Source organism: Chelon labrosus (genome assembly GCF_963514085.1).
Source record: "Chelon labrosus genome assembly, chromosome: 21".
Lineage (NCBI taxonomy): Eukaryota > Metazoa > Chordata > Actinopteri > Mugiliformes > Mugilidae > Chelon > Chelon labrosus.
In genome coordinates this window covers 405,711-426,209 of record NC_140354.1, presented here as the reverse complement: position 1 = coordinate 426,209, position 20,499 = coordinate 405,711, and the positions used below count along the sequence as shown (strand labels likewise).

General features: G+C 39.1%; 1 protein-coding gene across 1 annotated transcript in view; it reads right to left on the bottom strand.

Moving 5' to 3' along the window:
• Nucleotides 1–127: 127 nt before the first annotated feature.
• Nucleotides 128–20,499, bottom strand: part of cyth1a (cytohesin 1a) — a 35,153-nt gene continuing 14,781 nt past the window's right edge. The window contains exons 2-13 of the mRNA XM_084570858.1: nucleotides 15,228–15,310; nucleotides 14,050–14,114; nucleotides 10,647–10,713; nucleotides 10,430–10,548; nucleotides 9,705–9,785; nucleotides 9,426–9,538; nucleotides 8,591–8,739; nucleotides 8,379–8,490; nucleotides 4,336–4,412; nucleotides 4,187–4,255; nucleotides 3,891–4,045; nucleotides 128–1,740 (exon numbers count right to left, since the gene is read on the bottom strand). Of these exons, the coding sequence (XP_084426984.1) occupies nucleotides 1,662–1,740; nucleotides 3,891–4,045; nucleotides 4,187–4,255; nucleotides 4,336–4,412; nucleotides 8,379–8,490; nucleotides 8,591–8,739; nucleotides 9,426–9,538; nucleotides 9,705–9,785; nucleotides 10,430–10,548; nucleotides 10,647–10,713; nucleotides 14,050–14,114; nucleotides 15,228–15,310 (1,169 nt within the window). The 3' untranslated portion in view covers nucleotides 128–1,661. The remainder of the gene's footprint in view (nucleotides 1,741–3,890; nucleotides 4,046–4,186; nucleotides 4,256–4,335; nucleotides 4,413–8,378; nucleotides 8,491–8,590; nucleotides 8,740–9,425; nucleotides 9,539–9,704; nucleotides 9,786–10,429; nucleotides 10,549–10,646; nucleotides 10,714–14,049; nucleotides 14,115–15,227; nucleotides 15,311–20,499) is intronic.

Here is a 20,499-nt window from a genome sequence, read left to right as displayed (position 1 = left end):
AATACTGTTTCAAATGTATGAATGCCTTTGTAGTCCTTATCATATACTGCCACCTACTGGAGTAATTTCAAAACTGTAACATGAGATCAATAATAATTCATTTGTTCAAAAACATTCTATTACAGTCGACATTGTGACAACTTTATTTCTGCTTGATTAAACTGGGCTGATAAAAACCTGAAACCAAACATTATGACAGGATATAAAAGGAACAACTGCAAAACTAATAAGAAACAAGATGAGGATGAAATATCTATTATACATCTAAATATGTACAACTTTGAAACTTAAATCAATATTGCGTAAAATTATGACAGTTTAAAATTTGCATATTTATTCCTCCAGGAGAACTAGGAAACAGGCAGAGAGCAAGGAGTATGGACAGCACGTGCAGATGAGACAAGAGAAGACTGTAGACAAGGGTAGGAAAAAAAATGAAATATGAAATGCATATCTCTGACTGTATTTACCTCAAAGCAATTTTGCTTTTGAATATATCACTACTGAACTGCCCAATCAGCCATCTAGCCCTCAATATTTTGGTTCTCCGAAATACATTCCTGATACACAGAGTAGGTAACTGAATCCTGAGAAGGTTAACACCCATGTTTTTCCACGCATGGTTGCCATGATCCACACATGTATTTGTGTCTTTTAAAGCTTGTTCATCGATATGTCATGACGTTTGTTGTAAAGTATGTAAAGAAAATTGAATTACAGTTGATAACCAGCAGGATTTCATACATTATTCATTTTCCAACTTTTAAATGATTGGAAGAGAAAACTAAAAGGGGCCTGTCAGTTGTGTTGTTTAGACAAAATGAGAACTCAGACTCCAGAAGCCCAAGATGATGCAGTCATCACTGATCCATAGGAATGATCTTCAAGACCTTGAGGAAATCCACACTGAAAGTAAAGTCCAACACTGAGACCCTGTCCAAGCAAGCAGACACTCCCTGCACATTTACAAAAACATAGGAGCACAGGACTCAGTCAAACCCTTCACTCTTTGCATGGCTGTCATGATAAAACGAGGATCAGCCTGACATAGAAAGTTTCTAGACATTGTAACAATCTCCTGAGAAGTTTTTATTTGTATTTTTTGAAGAAGTTTTCTTTTCTTTTTTTCTACAAAACCACTAACAGTTGGCAAATTATACCCACTTCTCCTGCTCAATGGCCTCTAAACAGCTTTTGTTGCAAAAACAAAAAAATCTCAAGAGGAATGAACAGTTAAAGCTTTGTGTGTCTTACCCTAAGATAAGAAAAAACATTAATATAGATAGAGGAATCATTTGGTTTGAGTGCTGCACTCGGTCAGACCTGCTGAGTTATAATTGTGTGCAGCAGGGGAATTGCATGAGTGTATTCATGTTGTGTTGTGCATGTATGCAATGTACATGGAATATGTGGTTTTTAGAGCATTTTAGAGCAGAAGAGTGAAAGAGACATTCAGACAGAACGTTAGAGGAGGCTTTGGCCCTGAATCTTATCTAGAAACCCCAGCATGCTTCCTATTCTTCTGGCCTGTAGAGTCCCAAAGCCAGACCTGATAATGTATAGTCTGAGGCAGACCTCTATTGTGGGGCATCACCCCAGAAATGGCAAGTATAAACGGGACCCCTGTTCTGTCAAGTGCAGCGTTGGAAAGCGGAGCACCTCTAGTGCCTCTTCATGGACGACACCTTCTTCTTCCTGGCTGCCAGCATCTCGTAAAAAGGGTCCCTGCTGATGGCAGCTCTGTGAGAACAGACACAGAGGAAAATTTCAGTGAGAGAAATGTATTGGCACAATGTGTGCAAATTTATATACTTATGCAGACTCACATATAAGCAGAGCAATTTTTCAGTTTGTATTGGAAGCAAAATCTTAGAATTTAACTGAGTCATGAAAGTCGTTGGTTTCCTTATTTCCTGTGTTTTCTTTTTTTAGCAACAACACAGCATAATCGGGGCAGTTACAACAAACTACAATGATCAGCATGCCAAGCAGGACATTTTTGGAAGCATGGGGCGGCTGTGGCTCAGTAGGTAGAGCGGGTTGTCCACAAACCAGGGTTAGCGGTTCGATCCCCGGAATGTGCCACATGCCGAAGTGTCCTTGAGCAAGACACTGAACCCCCAGTTGCTCCCAGTGCGTGGCACTGATGTGTGAATGTGTGAGTGCTTGTGTGAACGAATGGGTAGATGTGTCTGTGACTGTAAAGCGCTTTGAGTGCCAATAGGTAGAAAAGCGCTATATACATAGTTCGAATTACGGGCGGTACTGGGGGGTACTGTATCCCCCATTGAAGACCCAGTACCCCCCAAAGAGACAGAAATATCACTTTTGGGGGGGGTCAAGTAATTTTTTCTGATGTTGTGAAAATAATAATAATAAAAATAACAATAGCCTACAAGTTAACTCCCATTTTCACTGTAGGGATATTTTAATGTTGCTATTTCGGAACCCCCGTTTTGGACCATACCATTTTTCACCTCTGTGGCGTTATAAGCTTCCGACGCAGATGCCGCAACTTTCTCAAGTGCAGGAGGTAGGTATCATAAAACGCGATAAAAACGCCGGGTAAATTCCTGCAGTTGGTTGATTTCACTGCTGAGCCTGATGTGCATGGGTAAATGTAAGTTGCCAGCAGAAGTTTGGCTTGTTGAAAACGCGTGATTTTACATTTATTAAAGTGTTTTGTTCTTTCATAGCTCATGTCACGTCTTGGCTAGTAAAGTGCACTCCGACGTTAGAAGAACGTTAATTACCAACGTTAGTTAGCAAGCTAAGTCTCTATTTCAAGCAAGCTTAGCTTATAGCTGTATGGTGAGGTAGGCAGGTAAAAACTCTATAGGTTTCCATTCTCATTTCATTATGAATCAATTGTGCCCTGAGAAATGAATTTGACACATGTCCTGTGTTGTTTGTTATTAGAAGTACTGATGTAGCTAAGCCTACATAAAATTACAATCTCAGCCAGAGCCAAGAGCAGCTGAATACCATGCTAGTATTTGAATTTGTTTTTAATTGGTTAGTATAGTTTTCTATTTTTTCTATTTCTATTATTTAATATCTTTTTTTTTACGTGTTGATTTACTGACACTAACTACCACCATAGAAAATATAATAGAAATGTAATAGATATAATAGAAAATTGGTTTCAGTTTATCCCAGCATATGAGAAAGTTCTGCCTTACCTCCAGGTCTAATGATAGCCTATCTAAAAATGAACCAAATCAAGATTTCATGAAATAGGCAGTATTATACTCGTTAGAATAGTATTTCAGTGTATTCAACTATTCTAACTTTTGGAAGTTGATCAAACAGATCTCTTTGGATCTATAATAGCAATAATGAGATACTGATGATCAATTTGTCGCATGTTTAGACCTTGGATGTGTTTTTGCGATCATGGTGGGGGTTGATACAGTAGTAGACCATGATGGTCATAGAAGTGAAGGAGCAGTACCCCCCAAATATGGTGGGGTAATTCGCACAGTGGCTATATAAAAGCATTTACCATGACTAAATACCAACCAAGTGAAATATTAGTTTTGAGCAATCTGCATATGATAACATTTAGTTATTTTGGGGTAATAATCCACAGCAGATGCTTACAGTACGACTTTCACTAAACATCCACAAATATGATTAGAACTGCAGAACCTGCCAGGGAATCATGTTTGTATATTTTATTCAGCAGAAGATATATGCAGTGATTGCTAATAGCTAATTGCTATCTGAATGGTTAGCACTATTAGCCAACTATGGTGCCAACTTGCCAAAATTTTGTAGCTGATTTTGCCTTTGATGTCACTCTTAGTTTTGGAGTTTACCTACTGTAACGAGCCTTGCATGTGAATAACAAACAAGAACTGTGTCATTAAAAAAAATAAATAAATTACTTGATGCTGTTCATCCATTCATCTTTTTCCTCAGCTGTGGGGGCAGAGATACGGTAGAAAGTGTGATTGCCCTCGACAACACGTCCGTCAGCCTCAGTCTTGCATGCTTTTATGACCTGGTCCTTGTTGTCGGGAATGAAAAGCTCAAAGCAGTTCTACATATGTAAAGTGGAAAGAGGTTAGAAGAGAAGTTGCAATTGTTAAAAAATAACCAAAAATACTATGACACCTAAATACCACTACCGTTCTGATTGGGTTTAATCCCACAATGAACCAGTGCAGGGGGGTGTACTTACAGGCTTCTTGTCCTCCACCTCCTTGATGCTCAGGTTCTCTAATGGGATAATTCCTCTGGGCTCTTTGTCCTGCACAAATACAAAATATATAAATGACAGGGTGGTACAGAAACAAGCAAGCTGTGACTGAGAAACAGTACTGTACTCACTGTGGTGTACTCAAAGTAGTACAGACAGTTGTCTGTAAGGATGAACCACCTCCGTTTCCAGGTTTTAACTCGTCCCCCTGCAGAGCAAACAGCCAGAATCAGTGATGATCAGCGAAAGGAGGACACAATGAGAGCGAGGAAAAGCACCAAAGCACCAGATAAAGCGGCAGACAGGCAGACAGATGAATGGCCGGACAAACGCGTGGCATTAAAGACGACCCCTTCTACACACAGAATCTTATTCGTACCATGTGCTCCCAATACCACAGTAATATCTGATTTAACTATTTTTTCATAGCCATTTCATTCATTCCCCTGTATTTTAACACATATGCTTCAATAACAGCCTTTTGCCATTTGAAAGTCCTTCATAGTTAATCAATTACATATGAAGGGTACATGGGGTGGATTTTATAATGGTATACAAAGATACTATATTTTCCTGAAATATTCTCTCTTCACTAGGCTTCATTTCTCTTTCCCTTTTGCTGAGAAGGAATAGTCTTGACAATTAGGATCAATAGATCTATGTGGTTTGCACTGCCTGAATTCAGTGAACCACCTACATGAAGTTACTAGAAGACAGTTAATCATGTTCAAAGCACTCAAATAAGTGTATGAAGGCAGAGTGGGGAAAGTGGAGATAATTAAGTTTTTGCCTAGTTAGTTGATTATCTCCATACTTGCTGATATATAACTGACCTCTTACCCCCTTAAACAGCCATACCTCTTCTGAGGGTAACCTGACCACAACAGAGAGGACAGCCTCTATCTGGTAGGATGGGATGTAGACTGAGTGGGAAAGGAAGCTCAGATGCAGGAAATATGTTTGGCTTCTCTTGATTAATCTTACACTTAAAATTTCCTGTTGGGGCTTTTATATATATATATATATAGGAACTGCGTCCAGTTAAGTAGTATCATCTCTAATCGTCGTATACAGAGGGGCTACACAAGGCCATCCCACCACCATTTAGAAAAAAATCATCGTCAAATCCATTTTCCAACAGGTGAGGTTTTGAGGATGTTTCTATACAGAAATGTAGAACACACTTTTAATATCATATAACAGCACTAGCACTGTATATGATATCCCATTATATCACAGACATAATGATAGGCCAGACACTTCATGTATACTACCCACAGACATCATCGACTATCTTCAACTGACAAGACACTCAACTCATCAACATTTTGCAAAAGAAGAAAAAAAAAAAAAAGATCAAAAGAGACATGAACTCGTTCTGAGCGAGAATGGCTGGGACAATGTTTAACATCCCAGCAGACTGATGCAGGGTTGTGTGGATGGTGCTAGGTTGGGCAGAGCTGAGTCTATAGGGAGTCTCTGGATGAGTTTAGTTTAAGAAGGGACGTTTTTGCAGGGGCTGATTTCTTTCAGAAATATGTCAGCTCACTGCTTGTTCGTCTGATTGTCTGTATTTTAACGATTTTGTTTTGTTTGTCCGTTTATTGCAAAACAATGATTCCAATGTGAATCCATTCACAAAAATTAATCCATTTGAGCACATCCCTTTGCCCAGACTTCTCCCCCACAGCGTGGGCCATTTTGGTCCAGCACCTCACCAAGCCACAGCCACATTGGTACCCTTCAGATTCATTTGAAGCAAGAGATAAGAAGAGCAGAGCTACATTGTTAAAAAGATGCAGTATTCCTTTTCTATGCAACTAGAGAGCACACAACAACTCCTCAATGGGTACATTGGGTCATGGTCCAAATTAAAAGTCAAGCAGTCTTTTGTTGTGCTCGCTGTTTGGGGAAAAAAAGGTATAATGCAGCTTTCTGGAACAACTCAGATCAAACAGAGTGACAACCACAGCATACAGAAAAAAAGAGTTGGACTGCTTGGAATAATGATCAAAGAATCAGTTCCCCGATTGGACCCCATGGGGTGGAAATTGCACCCCGTTATTGGCCAACAAACAAACAAAACGACAAAAAATATTTGCAGACAAAAACTTCTGTATGAATGTAATAAAAACGGACAAGTACATAAAAGCATGGCAGACCCCAAAAGCACCGGAGAGCTGAGAGATGGACTAGTATTGGGTATGAGCAGGTGTACCTACCTCCTGAGGAAAAACAACAAACAAACACACAAAGAGGAAAAGGAAACAAAAAAACAAATAAATTAAATGATAGGAAATTATAGCACCACAGTCATTTCTGGTTCCAGCAAGGCTTTGATGTACTACTTTACAGGTTTCATGATCAACACATTTCCCATATCCATCAGTTCACAAGAGGGTTTTCGACTCAGTGTTGACCTATGAAAGCTACTGTAAAACACTACATGAAATAATGCCTCTACTTGGGTCCATTTATAACAGGTAAATGACCTTCCACCCTGATTATTTTGTTCAGATATGCTAGTTAAGAGTCCCCGGAGAAAGAATCACTCTTCCCTCCCTTGGTATAGTTGGTTGTAAAGATTCACAGTGATTGGAAGACTTTATTTTACACGTTCATATGTTTTTACTAATTACATTGTGAATCTGTACAATATGTACAACAGAGAGAATTGTCAGAAGACACAGGAGTTGGATCCAGGATTGTGTTTTTCTGCTGATGATATGACTGTGACTGTTAAACTGCAGATAAAATCACATAATAATATTTATATATAGATACACATTTGTTTGTGTCTAAAAAATATGTATGATTAAGAAATTAGCAATAGGTTGGGACAACACCAGTTCCTCAAAAGCGATGCATACTTCAGTGTCTGTTTTTCTAAAAAGTCTCGTTTTAGTTATTTTTTTTTTTAGATATTTTACACTATAGAAACAGGATGTGACATCATGATGACTACAAGTTGCCATGCCAACCACTCCGTGAGGCGGCCCTGTAGTTGAAAATAATAAATAAATAAGTACAATGTATAAACCAACATTTGATACTGGTGGAGGTAGAGCAGAGTGCAAACGAAACGTGAGTGACGGAAGTGCTGGCAGGTCATCAATAACACCACACCGCTCCACTCTGGGACTGCACAGTTTGGCTCCAAACTTACAAGATGCTGCCGCCCATACCCCCTGAAACTAGCGTCAGTTTGGCCAATGTAAGAAAGTGGGGACGCACTGTCCAAATTTATGTACAGTCTATGGTTAGGGCAAAGACACTGGAAAAAAACTACTACTGGAAGTTAGCACAATCAGACAATCTCTGCATCTCAAATACCAAATCAAATTTACCAAGTGAATAAAACAGAAAAAGGAAGAAAAAACGTTTTCCAAAACAATCACTTTACATAACTGATGTTTTTATAATATCACTGACATTTGTGCTGACATTTGGACAAAATGCTCTTTCTGTAAAGGCCAGTAAGATCTGGAACAGTCTTCCACTTTCCATAAGGGAGTGTCCCACATTACAAACCTTCAAAACTCACCTCAAGCAGTGGCTGAAAGCAAACCAGTCTTGTAACCATTGACTTTTGTCTTCTTAGTAATGTACTGTCTTATGTTGTGCTCTTATTGTGATCTATGGTCCTGTCCTATGTCTTATCATGTTTTTGTGTTACCTGCATAGGGACTGCAGATGCAAATTAGCATTGTTGCTATAATCCGGCATATTTACGTCTATTGCTGTCTGAATAGATGTTCATTAATGCGCACTTTCCCTATCAAATAAATAAATAAATAAATAAAATAATATCACTGACATTTGTGCTGACATTTGATTTAGGAGTTCTGAAAGTTAGTATTAGTATGTATGTCTGTGTGTGAATATATCTTGTCTTAAATCATTCGAAGACCTCCACATGTGGTGGTGTGACCTCTAGGGGACTTTCATAATACATTAAAAGTATGCAGAGATGTCCTGGGGGGAGTATTTACTATTCACACATGCTCACAGGCATGTTAACATACACAGTGTGCGTATACACACTCCACTGACCTTAGGTGAGTTATGCCTTATCTGGTACAGACTCAACAAAGTCATTTATTGGACCGGACATAATAATGAAATCTCCTTGGTTATCCCAAGGAGAGTGTGCAAACACTATGCTTTCACTCACCCAGTTTTAGCAGCCAGCCCTCTCTGTCTGGGTTGAAGAAAGTGTGTGTGAGGTCATTGCCATCGTCTTCTGGAATTTTGAAAGGTTCATTCTTGATGCTCTCATACAGATTCTACAACAAACATAGCTGACTGTGAATACAAATGTGGTTGACAGATAGAAAGATAGAAGGTGACAAATCCCAGGGAACTGAATGTGGAGGTACTACTTGCCCTGAGCAGGTCTTCAGGTAAGTCTCCTCCATCATTTATCCCTCTGTTCATGGAGATGAATCGTTCCACAGATGGCTTGTCCTTCACATTCGGATTGTGGAGGCTGGTGTTTAGCATGATGATGGCGAATGACAGTATGTAACAGGTGTCTGAAACACACACATAGAGGAATCACTCTATGAGGATGGGTGCGAGGTATATGAGGTACTGAAATGTTGTCTTGCTACCACAGTCAAACAGAGAGGAACAGATAGATGTAGCTTTGTTAGCAAGGAGACTGGGCAGGAGTGGAACTGGAACACAATGTACTAAATATGCATGCGCGTTTCTGCACTTTAATGTGTCTGTGTGCACTGCATGCAAGCTAAACAACAGCGTAGGAACCACATTGCTGATGGAGCAGCACTTTATAAGTCATGTTATGCTATTGAGTAGTGCCATGCATTAATCATAACCATTTGGATCTATGTTAGAGACAGTTATTTAACTGCTAGGGGCTTTATTTCCCATAAGCCAAACACACTCTTCCAAGACATACAGTTCATCGTGTCAGCCTGTCTCTCTGCTAACTAAAGCAGTTCATTGCCATTACATGTCAGTGTAAAATGGAAAATTATGTGACTGAGTGACACTATTAACTATCCCATACATTTGAATTATTTTAACTGTAATTCCAATTATTGCAGAGAATGGCCATTAGTTAGACTTAAACAGCTAACTTTAAGAGTTACTTTATCAAGACATACAATGAAATGTCATTGTGTTATTTCACTCCTCAGACATTTATCCCTATTTAGAATTGAATAACAGGTTGAATGACATGGTGGCTGGTTACCTGTGGACTGGAAAACACCAGGGTTGCATTGGCAATAGCGCTGAGCAAAGGCCTCCATCATGCGGTCAATCTTCTGGGCTTCTCCTGGTAGCCTAAAACTCCACAGGAACTGCCTGTGAAGGGACACAACTCCACAGTAAACAACAGACTCACTCCCAATCTGAAAAAGCTGATTTCTTTTCTGGTCGGGCATGGAAAAGAAACTAAGAACTGCATCTTGAAAATTGACTTAATCCCACTGTTACAAACCTAGCAACAGAAGCTAGGAAGACATCTCACCTTAGGGCCTGAACCAGGTTGAGGTCTGTGAACTCATGAAGCTCGACAAAGGCATGGAGGACTTGGATGTTGAACTCATCTCTAAGGAAGACAAAACATAAAATGGGCCAATTTTCTTAATAGCAAACATTTCAAAAGTGATATTCTAAATAAGCAAGACAAAATAAATATGCAAAACATGAATGCTCCAAAACATATCAAACCAAATAAAACTAATGGACACTTGTAAGTGAGTAAACTGTAGCTTTACACTATTTTATAAAAAGTGATTTCATGGTTGCTAATGAAGAATAAAGTGTGTTTGTGCTGTAGTGGTTAGAGCCCCTCACATCTACATTTCCAATGAGGCTAACGGGAACACAGGGGCTATGAGTTCTGGGATAAAATGCATACTGCTATCATCCCTGATTATAGATTCAGAAATGCACTTTGAGAGCTTGATAGCAATCAAACAAAGAGAATATCCTGGTCTGACCTTTACAGACCAAACCTTGTCTGTAACACTGCCAGTCCAACTAATTTCAAACACTTGTTGCCTAAATGTGTAACCAATAATCTGTATTTTGGTAGGGACAGGGTGACCCTAATACAGATGAAACTGAGCAAACAGGGAAAACATGCACTTACTAGGCTTGCTTTTATCATCTATATGGATGAGTGCTGGCAAATGATAATAAAAAATATGAAGGGATGGTTAGATAGAGGAACAAAATATTTATTCTGACCTCTCTCCAAGGTAGTCGCCAATGGCTGTTTTGTTCAGGCCCTCGCCCTTGTAGAGGAATTGAGCAATGTCATCACAGGTATTCTTCAGCAAGTCGTTCTCAATCAGAAACTGGATCCCCTAAGGAAAAAAATGAACCCCAGTTTACCCGTGCATACAAAGAAACATAGGACAAAAATCGCATTTTCCAAAGAATCACAACAGTTTCTTCTACCTACCTTTTTGGGGTCCATGTTAAATTTCTTACGGCCCATAGCCACCTGTTTGCTCCTCTGCATATTTTTCCTAGGAAGAAGGTGTACTGTTAGTGATTCCTAAAATGAACCTAAATTTGTAAGTATGAGTTGCTACAAACAGTTATGTTTTCAATCAATCTATTGAATCTTAATATTATATAAATTATTGAGTGGTTGATTAATCCTTTGGTCAGCTTACGACTAAATGACACACATAACATTGGCCACAAAACTTTCAAACTTTTATTCAAACATTTTTTCATAAAAACATATTTTAACTATATCATACTTGAAGTTTTACCTAATGACGCTATTCTTCACACAAGTTAAAATTTATGCAGTGTAGAACTAATTAGGGAAGATGTTTTTCACTATATTCTGCCACTGATGAGCAAATACCGTACTAAATTGGATTTTTCTTTAAGGCCTCATGCCTGTATTATCTATCTGCAAAAGTTTGCATACACCCAGTTAGAGTGTAATGGTAATGGAAACCTACGTCTCTGTCTTCGTTATGTTTTTGCCTGAAAAAGAAAAATACACAACAGCAACTCCTAGGCACTGATCATCAACTAAGAATCAGACAGAATTCAATGTAATGGTCCAAAATACTGGCACCAGCAGATCTTTTCTGCAGAGGTGCTTCTGCACCGCGTTCTGCTGTTGGCGTTCAGCAAACTGCAGAACAATTTGCCCCTCGGGGACAATAAAGACTCCTTGAACCTTGAACCTTGAACCTTGGCTGTTTTACTTTACAAAGCTTACTCGGTTATAATATGTTAATGTGATCTCATGATGAGAGCATAATTGAGTTTCAGTTCAATTTCTACTATTACAATTATGCATTTTATTGTAATTATACAATTAATCTGTTTCTCAATAAATCCATTAATCATAATGGCAAAATCAGATTGCAGATAAATCATATTTACAGTTGGATCCATATATGTTTGGACACCGTTACTGTTACGATGTTTGCCATCTGCTAAAGAATATTAAAGTTACATAATAACCACGGGCCGTGCAGAATATCAACTTTAATTCAAGGGGTTGAACCGCATTATCACACTAACTTTTTATACACAGTCCCTAATTTATTTAGGAGCCGCAGCGATTGCTGGACTGTGTAAAGTTTGAAAAACGTCTCTTAAAGGTAGCAGCATGACAAATCTGTTCCAGCATCTGAAGCAGAGGCATGCAGTGGAATAGGAGTCTGTGAGAACCTCATACTATCTCCCATCCCCATCTTCAAACCATAATTACCAAGCAGCAAACTTTAGCTGCCTCATTTTTCAGTGTCAACCGATATGACAAGCAGTGTTGGGCATGTTACTTTTAAAAAGTAATTAATTATAGTTATTAGTTACTTCTCCCAAAAAGTAACTGAGTTAGAAACTGAATTACTCCACTATAAAAGTAACTAGTTACCAGGGAAAGTAACGTTTGTGTTACTTTAAAAAAAAATAAAAATGTTTAAATACGTCTAAGAATTAGATTTTTGTCTGAGCGTAATGTACACTTCACGTGTACGTCCTTGCCTTTTACCTCAATGAGGTTAAAGTAGTGCCTATACATCCACCTTGAAAAGGGCAACTTTACCTCTGAATGCGCCAACGCCATTGCTGCAGGCTATCTCTGATCGCTTGTGTGATACTGCTATGCGCGCGTTTGTGTGTAAACAACACCAGCCCAACTGAACACTGCCCTGCCGCTGATTGGCTTACCATGATATCTTACCCTACCTTAGCCAATCATCATCACTTATGCAGCCATTTATTTTAACGCCATTATTCCCATTACTGATGACAAGACAGGACACAGATGGAAGAACATCGGGAAAGAGATTTTTACACAGGCAAAAAGACTGGATTTGTAACGGAACGCAAAAGCATATTTTCAGCTGAAGAAGGTGAAAAAGTACAACACATCACTGTACCAGCAGAACTCTAAAGCCTTAACTTACAGCAAATATCAATGTTCAAATGGGAATGTAAACGATGAACTGAAATGTAAACAGAAACTGAAAAAGTGAACAGTGCAATGTATGACATGAAGTAGTCCATGATTATAGACTCCTGTCAGCTGTTTAGGAGTATGATGGCAGTGGGGAAAAAGGACTTCTCCAGTCTTGCGGTCCTGCATTTCACACTCATGTAACTGCGTCCTGAGGGTAAGAATGTGAACAGTCTGTGTTGGGGGTGGGTGGGGTCCTTGGTGATGAAGGCAGCTCTCCTGTGGACTCCATGCTTTTGTATTTTATGTTCAATGTATGTTACTGCTACTGGATGCTTGAATCTATCTATCTATCTATCTATCTATCTATGCTTGTATATGCTTGGAGTCCATGGCCATAGTGCTGCCGTACCACACGGTGATGCAGCTGGTCAAGATGCTCTGAATGATGCAGCTGTAGAAGTTGCTGAGGATTTTAGGCGACATGCCAAACTTCCTCAGCTTCCTCAGGAAGTACAGTTGCTGTTGAGCCTTCTTGACCAGCTTATATGTTGTTATTCTTGTGTTCATGTTATACTTAAAGTGGCATTGCACAGCTTCAACTTTATGGTGAAAGAAAACATACTGGAGGCCTTTATTTGATGAAGAAATATTTAAGTGCAATCCATTTATTGTAATATTTTCATTGTGAATGTTTCTCCATTCAATAAGTGGTACATTTTATCAAAAAATACTTTTATTTTTTAACAAATAAAGTATACTGGTAGCAGTACATGCTGCAGTTTAGGTATGCATTTTGTTTGATGATATTGAATATTACATATACCAAAAAGATAATAGTTACTATTAATAAAGAAAACCTTTTCTGAAATATTTTAAATAAAAATGTATCAAAAATGTATTTCTCCCATAACACTGCAAGAGACATGCAATGGTATTTGAAAATTAATTATAAATAATTATTAATTTCGATTTAATGATTGAAAAATAAATAAATGAATTCAAACAAGATTAAAAATGTCCTCATTGATTCCTAGATCACAATGTTCTTTCCCAGGTGCTGTATCTAAAGAGTTTTAGATACAAGTGAAAGAGTGCTTCAGTCATTTTTGGAAGCTGATGGTATCCCTATTCACTTGAGAAGACTACAGCTCTCCTCTCTTGACACCATCCACTGTCTGCTTCTGTCTGTACACCCACTGCATTATTCAATGAAGCCTCCCATTATCGGAGTGTGCCTGATAAAACATTTAAACTGCCATTAAAGTATAGCCAATTTGGGGAGGGTATTTGGTGAGATGGGAGGTCCAACTTAATCATGAATAATTTAGAGATTTATTTGCTGAGTTAATAGAAGGCGAGGAGCAAGCATAGACAAAACAGAGAGGGAAATGCATGGGCTAGGTTAAGGAGTTAGGTCCTATTATCTTACCTCTCCTCAGTGGAACCCAGGTTCTCGATCTCACTAGTCACTTCTGCTATCTCATCCTTCAGTCGCTGCAGAGGGGGAAAAAAAAGACTTAAAATGTAATGTCTATGAGAAGAGAACAAATTAATCATCTGTACACCAATTTTACTGACACCATGGACATGTGGAAGGGTGTAACCAACACAAACATGCTAAGCATTTGTTCAAACAAACAAGCAAAAAAACACAAGGGCCTTATTAACTAGAAACCAGAAATTTAATCACTTCTGTCTGTAAGCCAGGTGGCATTGTATTACCTACTGTCAATATTAAAATCAGAGCAAAAAACTTCAACAAAGAAGGCAGAGTCAATTCTGAGCTGAAACTGTTAATGTTGCATACTCTCCTTCAGTCTCCTTCGGGCAAATAACTGATAAGATACCATACAATATTCTATATTTCAATGTTATACTCATTAAGCCTCTATGTTCATATCTTGCAGTACAGGATATTCACATTCACAAGTCTAACTCAGTAAAGGCCAAACCACAAAGGGGACATCTGTGTTTTCAAGGCCTGCACAATCACAAGCATTCCTCAGATGCTTGCCTTTATAAACAAGGATTGTCCTCATACAGAAAAGAGGGTGGTTTTGGTGGGTGGGTTACGACATGCAGGACCAGCAGAGGATGGTGTGGGAGTAAGGGATGAGGAAAGAGGTTAGTATTCAGAACTGGAATAGCAGTGGTGCCCTTACAGGGGGCATCAGTGTCCGTCAGGACCAGAGGAAGCCGAGTGTCCCCCTGTAGCATTTGGAGGCCAACCCTCCCAGGACATGATAGCCTGAGATGAGCAGTTATCATAGTCAGCTACCCTCAAATCAACAACCAAAAAGATAATCACTGACTGAACAGAAATCAGACCACTTTAGGGAGAGTTTTAAGCAGAGTCTGGGCTCCGGTAATCAGGAGGGATTTTCAACTGACTGCTTGCACACGTGAATAATCATCATACTTGCTCTGTATAGATATATATTCACAGCACAGTACTGTGCTGACACAGTACAAAAACACAAGACACAAATAGCGCAACCAAAATGTATAAGTGTAGTATTTCATAAGCTTTCTGCTTTTTGACATTAAGTACTATTTGTGTAAAGTTTTAAGATTTGCACATGCAATCATATCCTCATCCAGGATTACCTGAATGTCTTCCAGCAGTTCTAGCTTGCGCCGGCGAATATTCTCCAGCTCCTGCTGCTCCTCTGGAGTGAGGTCATCTGGCACTGGGGAGAAATGAAAGAAGACGAAGGTAAGGACACTTTCACCCTTATCTAACACAAATCTATTCCTGAAGCAAAATCCTGAGGGTATCACTAAAAACCAAAATAATACATTCTCTAATATTCCTTGAAATGGGAGTGAAAGGAAAGAGTAAAGAGGGCTGAATGACCTAATGTGGCAAGTACTATGCTACAGGGAACATGGAAAGATTTGTGGAAGACATTTTCCTGTAGCATGCAGTGAGTCGTCAAAGCTGAAAAGAAGAAATTAGATTCCTGTCTGTCTTAATCATCAAATACAACTTTACAAAACACTTACACGAACAGTAACCCAAGTCTGTATATATACTCTGATGAGAATTTAACTTTTGCAAATTAAATAAAAAAAAGCTAAGGTCAGCCAACCACCGCTGAGCATCAGTGCCAGAGTAGCACAAGTGTGACAAGTCTAAAACTGCTGACTGCTGTCTAAATGTCACTCGCACAATACATTCTTGTGTGTTTGTGTGTCTGTGTGTGTACAAACCCTACCTGTATATAAAGCATGATTTTTACGGATATGCTGCAAAGTAATGCTTGATAAGCACTTCAACAAATATCAATGTTCACTTCAACAGGATTGGATCTGTACCAACAGGTTGAAAAGCGTTATATAAATACAAGACTATTTACCATCCCAATACAAACAGTGGCCAAATCCCTGAGAAGAAAAACACTGGTGAGCACACAGAAGACAACGCTAGTGGATGAAAACAAGATCCTTTCTATGATACTTAAAACCCCTTTACAATACAGGCTCATTCATCTTCTGTAACCACTTGCGGGGGACTGGAGCCTAACCCAGCTGTCATCGGGCAAGAGGTGGGGTACACCCTGGACAGGTTGCCAGTCTATCGCAGGGCTAACAGAGTGTAGCTAATCACAGTGGGGGGAAGCCGGAGTACCCGGAGAAAACCCACGCAGACAGAGGCAGAACCAGTCAAAAGTTTGGACACACCCTCTCATTTAATGGTGCTTCTTTATTTTCATGACTATTTACATTGTAGATTCTCACTGAAGGCATCAAAACTATGAACCAACACGTATGGAATTTATATAGTAAACAAAAAAAAAAAAGTGTGAAATAACTCTAAATATGATTCATATTTTAGATTCTTCAAAATAGCCACCCTTTGCTTTGATTACTGCTTTGCACACTCTTGGCATTCTCTCAATGTGCTTCATGAGGGAGTCAAAATAAAATAGGTTTCCAACAGTCTTGAAGGAGTTCCCAGAGATGCTGAGCACTTGTTGGCCCTTCTGCCTTCACTCTGTGGTCCATCTCATCCCAAACCATCTCGATTGGGTTTAGGTCAGTTGACCTAGGTCAGGTGTGAGGCCAGGTCATCTGGCGCAGCACTCCATCACTCTTCTTCTTGGTCAAATGGCCCTAACACAGCCTGGAGGTGCGTTTCGGGTCATTGTCCTGTTGAAAAAATAAATGATGGTCCAACTAAATGCAAACCGGATGGGCTAGCATGTCACTGCAAGATGCTGTGGTAGCCATGCTGTGCCTTCAGTTTTGAATAAATCCCCAACAGTGTCACCAGCAAATCACCCCCACACCATGACACCTCCCCTCCATGCTTCATGGTTGGAACCATGCATGTAGAGACCATCCGTTCCCCTTTTCTGCGTCGCACTAGCAGTTATTTGACCATAAAGGCCTGATTAGCGCAGTCTCCTCCGAACAGTTGATGTACAGATGTACATGCTACTATAAGTCTGTGTGCTACTGATCTGGGCTCTAATCTGAGGTGCTGTTTACTGCGACTTCTGAGGCTTTTGACTCGGATGAACTTATCCTCAGCAGCAGTGCTTGATGGTTTTTGCAACTGCACATTCAAAGTTTCTGCAATTTTCCGGACTGACCGACCTTCAGTTCTTAATGATGAACTGTCATTTCTCTTTACTTAGCTGATTGGTTCTTGCCATAATATGAATTTTAACAGTTGTCAAATGGGCTGTCAGATGAGTACCAACCTGACTACTGTACAACACAACTGATGGTCCCAACCCCATTAAGAAGGCCAGAAATTCAACAAATGAACCCTGTCAAGGCACACCTGTTGAGTGTGATGACCCTCGGCCATTTTGTGGTTTCTCTGTGCTCCTCTCTTCCCAGGTTCTCTTTGCCTGCTTCCTCCCACCTCGTTAGGGAGATCCACCCCACCTGTGGCCATCTATAAAGGCATGGCCCTTCTAAGATGGCGTCCTCTCCTTCCTGGATGGCTGGTGCCTCTAGGCACCCCAGCATGGTTTTGTTTGTTTGGTTATGTTTTGTTGGCTCTTTTGTTTAAATAAACTTATGGTTAATTTAACTGGTCGCTGTGTAGTTCTCCCTATTTGGTTGTGCTCTCAAATGAGTTGGGCATAACAGAAGTGAAAACCATTTCAGGTGACTACATCATGAAGCTCACTGAGAGAAGTCCACGGGTTTGCAGCGCTGTCAACAAAGCAAAAGGTGGCTACTTTGAATGAATCATATTTGGAGTTATTTCACACTTTTTTGTTTACTACACAATACCATATGTGTTGATTCATAGTTTTGATGCCTTCAGTGAGAATCTACAATATAAATGGTCATGAAAATAAAGAAAAAACATTAAATCAGAGGGTGTGTCCAAACTTTTGACTGGTACTGTAAATCAATAAAGGCTGCCGACAAGGCTGCCCACTTTCGCCTTTATTGTTCACTATGGCAATTAAACCTCTGATCATTTAATCGTAAGGGTCCGAAATGTCCAAACTTTATGTTGTATTATTGGTCACTGTCACAATTTAGCCCAATATGGGGCAATTACAACTTTACACCAGGCGGAGCAAATGCAGCATTTAAATTATGGAATTTAAAAAGAATTCAAAAGATCGAAGATTTATTTCTGCCACATTCAAATAACAATGTTTCTTGAGGATCTGAGGATTAATCTTTTTGAGATTATTTCATCTTGGAAATTTTATTAGATTAAATTAAAATAATGGCCTCACTAGACCTGCTTTTTCATCTTTGGAAAATTTTTGATAAAGGACATTCTGAGAAAGGGCATCATTTCAGAGTTTTATAATTTTTTTTACACTTTCCTCACCTGAAAACTCACAGAAGACACTAAATGCCTGGAAAGAAGACCTGGGGACTGAAATTTCAGAGAAACGGTGGGAAATGGCTTGTGCAGGAGTTCAAACCAAATCAATAAATGTACGTCTTAAACTGATACATTATCAATGGTCAATGAGGATGTATGTTACACAAGTGGACCTAAACAGATAGAACCAAAACGCAAGATATTTGCACAAAATGTTTGGAAAGTAAAGGGACCCTATTTCATTTTTTATGGCAATGTAGAAAAATTAGAATGTTTTGAAGAAGTGAGAGTAATAATTGAAAAACTAATCTCAAAACAAATCACACTGAACCCTAAACTATTTTTTGTGGGTCTGTATCCAAAGGAACAAAAGTGAAAGAACACTCATAGATCTCTGTTTGCTTAATGCCAAAAAAAAAAAAAAACATGTGTTTGAGAATATATGGCATACTTTCATTGACTGTGTTAAGAATTTAGACATAATGCCTGAAGGAGAAGGTGAATGATGGGTGTGGAGCACGTAGTTTTTGTCAAGATCATTTGATACTTTATTAAAATGAAGTGGAATACTCCGAAGTGAACAAGTCAGTGACCTGATCTTGAATCGATTGAAGATGCTTTTCACTTTCTGAAGACAAGGACAAAGTTTCCTCTAGTGTCTTTACAAGGTCATGTGCTGCTGTTCTGGGATTGAGGTGTACTTTGCATACCAATGTACATTCATCTCTCAGACAAAGAAAACTTCTCCTTCCTGAGCTGTATTATGTTGTGTGGTCCAGTGGTGTATATATAAACTTGTGCAGTGTTGTTTGTACAGATGAACCTGGTAACTTCAGGCATTTGGAAATTGCTCCCACAGAACCCGACTTGTGGAAGTCCACAATTTTATTAATGCCTTGGCTGATTTCTTTTGGTAGGCCTTAAAATATATCCATAGACACATCACTAATTGCGCCTATCAGAAGCTTATAAAGCCAAGACATATTTTTCTGTAATTTACCAAGCTATTCAAATGCACAGACAACTGCCCCCCTAAAATTATGCTATAGTGAATTTTCAACCAAATTATATGTAAAATTCCAACTTAAATGTTATCTTTGGTTTCTGGGAGTACCTACAACATCCCTAGATGGTCAACAATGTTTTAAGTGAGAGATGGGAGGTACCAATTATAGCTCTTAGCAGAAGAGGCAGACGTCTCATTTAGATTCAGGTCTCTAAACGACTCTTCCTGGAATATGAAACTAAAATTAAATAGCAAGTAGGATCACTCAGTCCCTCTCCCTGTAGAGGTGACCCAATTAAGGGAGCTCCTCTCAAGACAAGCACAAAAACCAAAAGGGGAAAAAAGGCAGATATTAAGTAAATTCTTTCATATCTGTTTAATCAATGTCATTTCACCTTTTATATGCATTTTGGTGTGACACATGACGTATATACTGCTTATAAACTGATGTGTTAAGGATATAATATCAATGGACATGTGACACTAAATGTGAAATCTTCACAGCAGCAAATGAGGACACTGATGTATATATTTACACAACACATCACTGATTACTGCAGACACTGGCCGTGGCAATCATTCTCTACACATGGTCCTTTGTCTGTTCTGTGTCAGATTTACGAGAATGAATACGTTTTTCTCCATTCCCTGTTGAATCAAAGACAACGGTGTAGCTCTCTATTAACACTGCAAACCACTATGACCGCGCCCATGATTCAGGGAGACTTCACTTTGTTTTTCCAAAACAATTTTATTAAGGGAAAACAAAATCCAAACCTGCATGGCCCTGTGTGAAAAAGTGATTGGCCTAAATCTAATAACTGGTTGGGTCACCCTTAGCAGCAACAACTGCAATCATGCATTTTCGCTAACTTGCAATGAGTCTTTTACAGCGCTGTGGTGGAATTTTGGCCCACTCACCTTTCCAGAATTATTGTACTTCAGCCACATTGGAGGGTTTTTGTGCATGAACCGCCTTTTTAAGGTCATGCCACAGCACCTCAACAGAATTCAAGTCAGGACTTTGACTAGGCCACTCCAAAATTTTCATTTTGTTTTTCTTC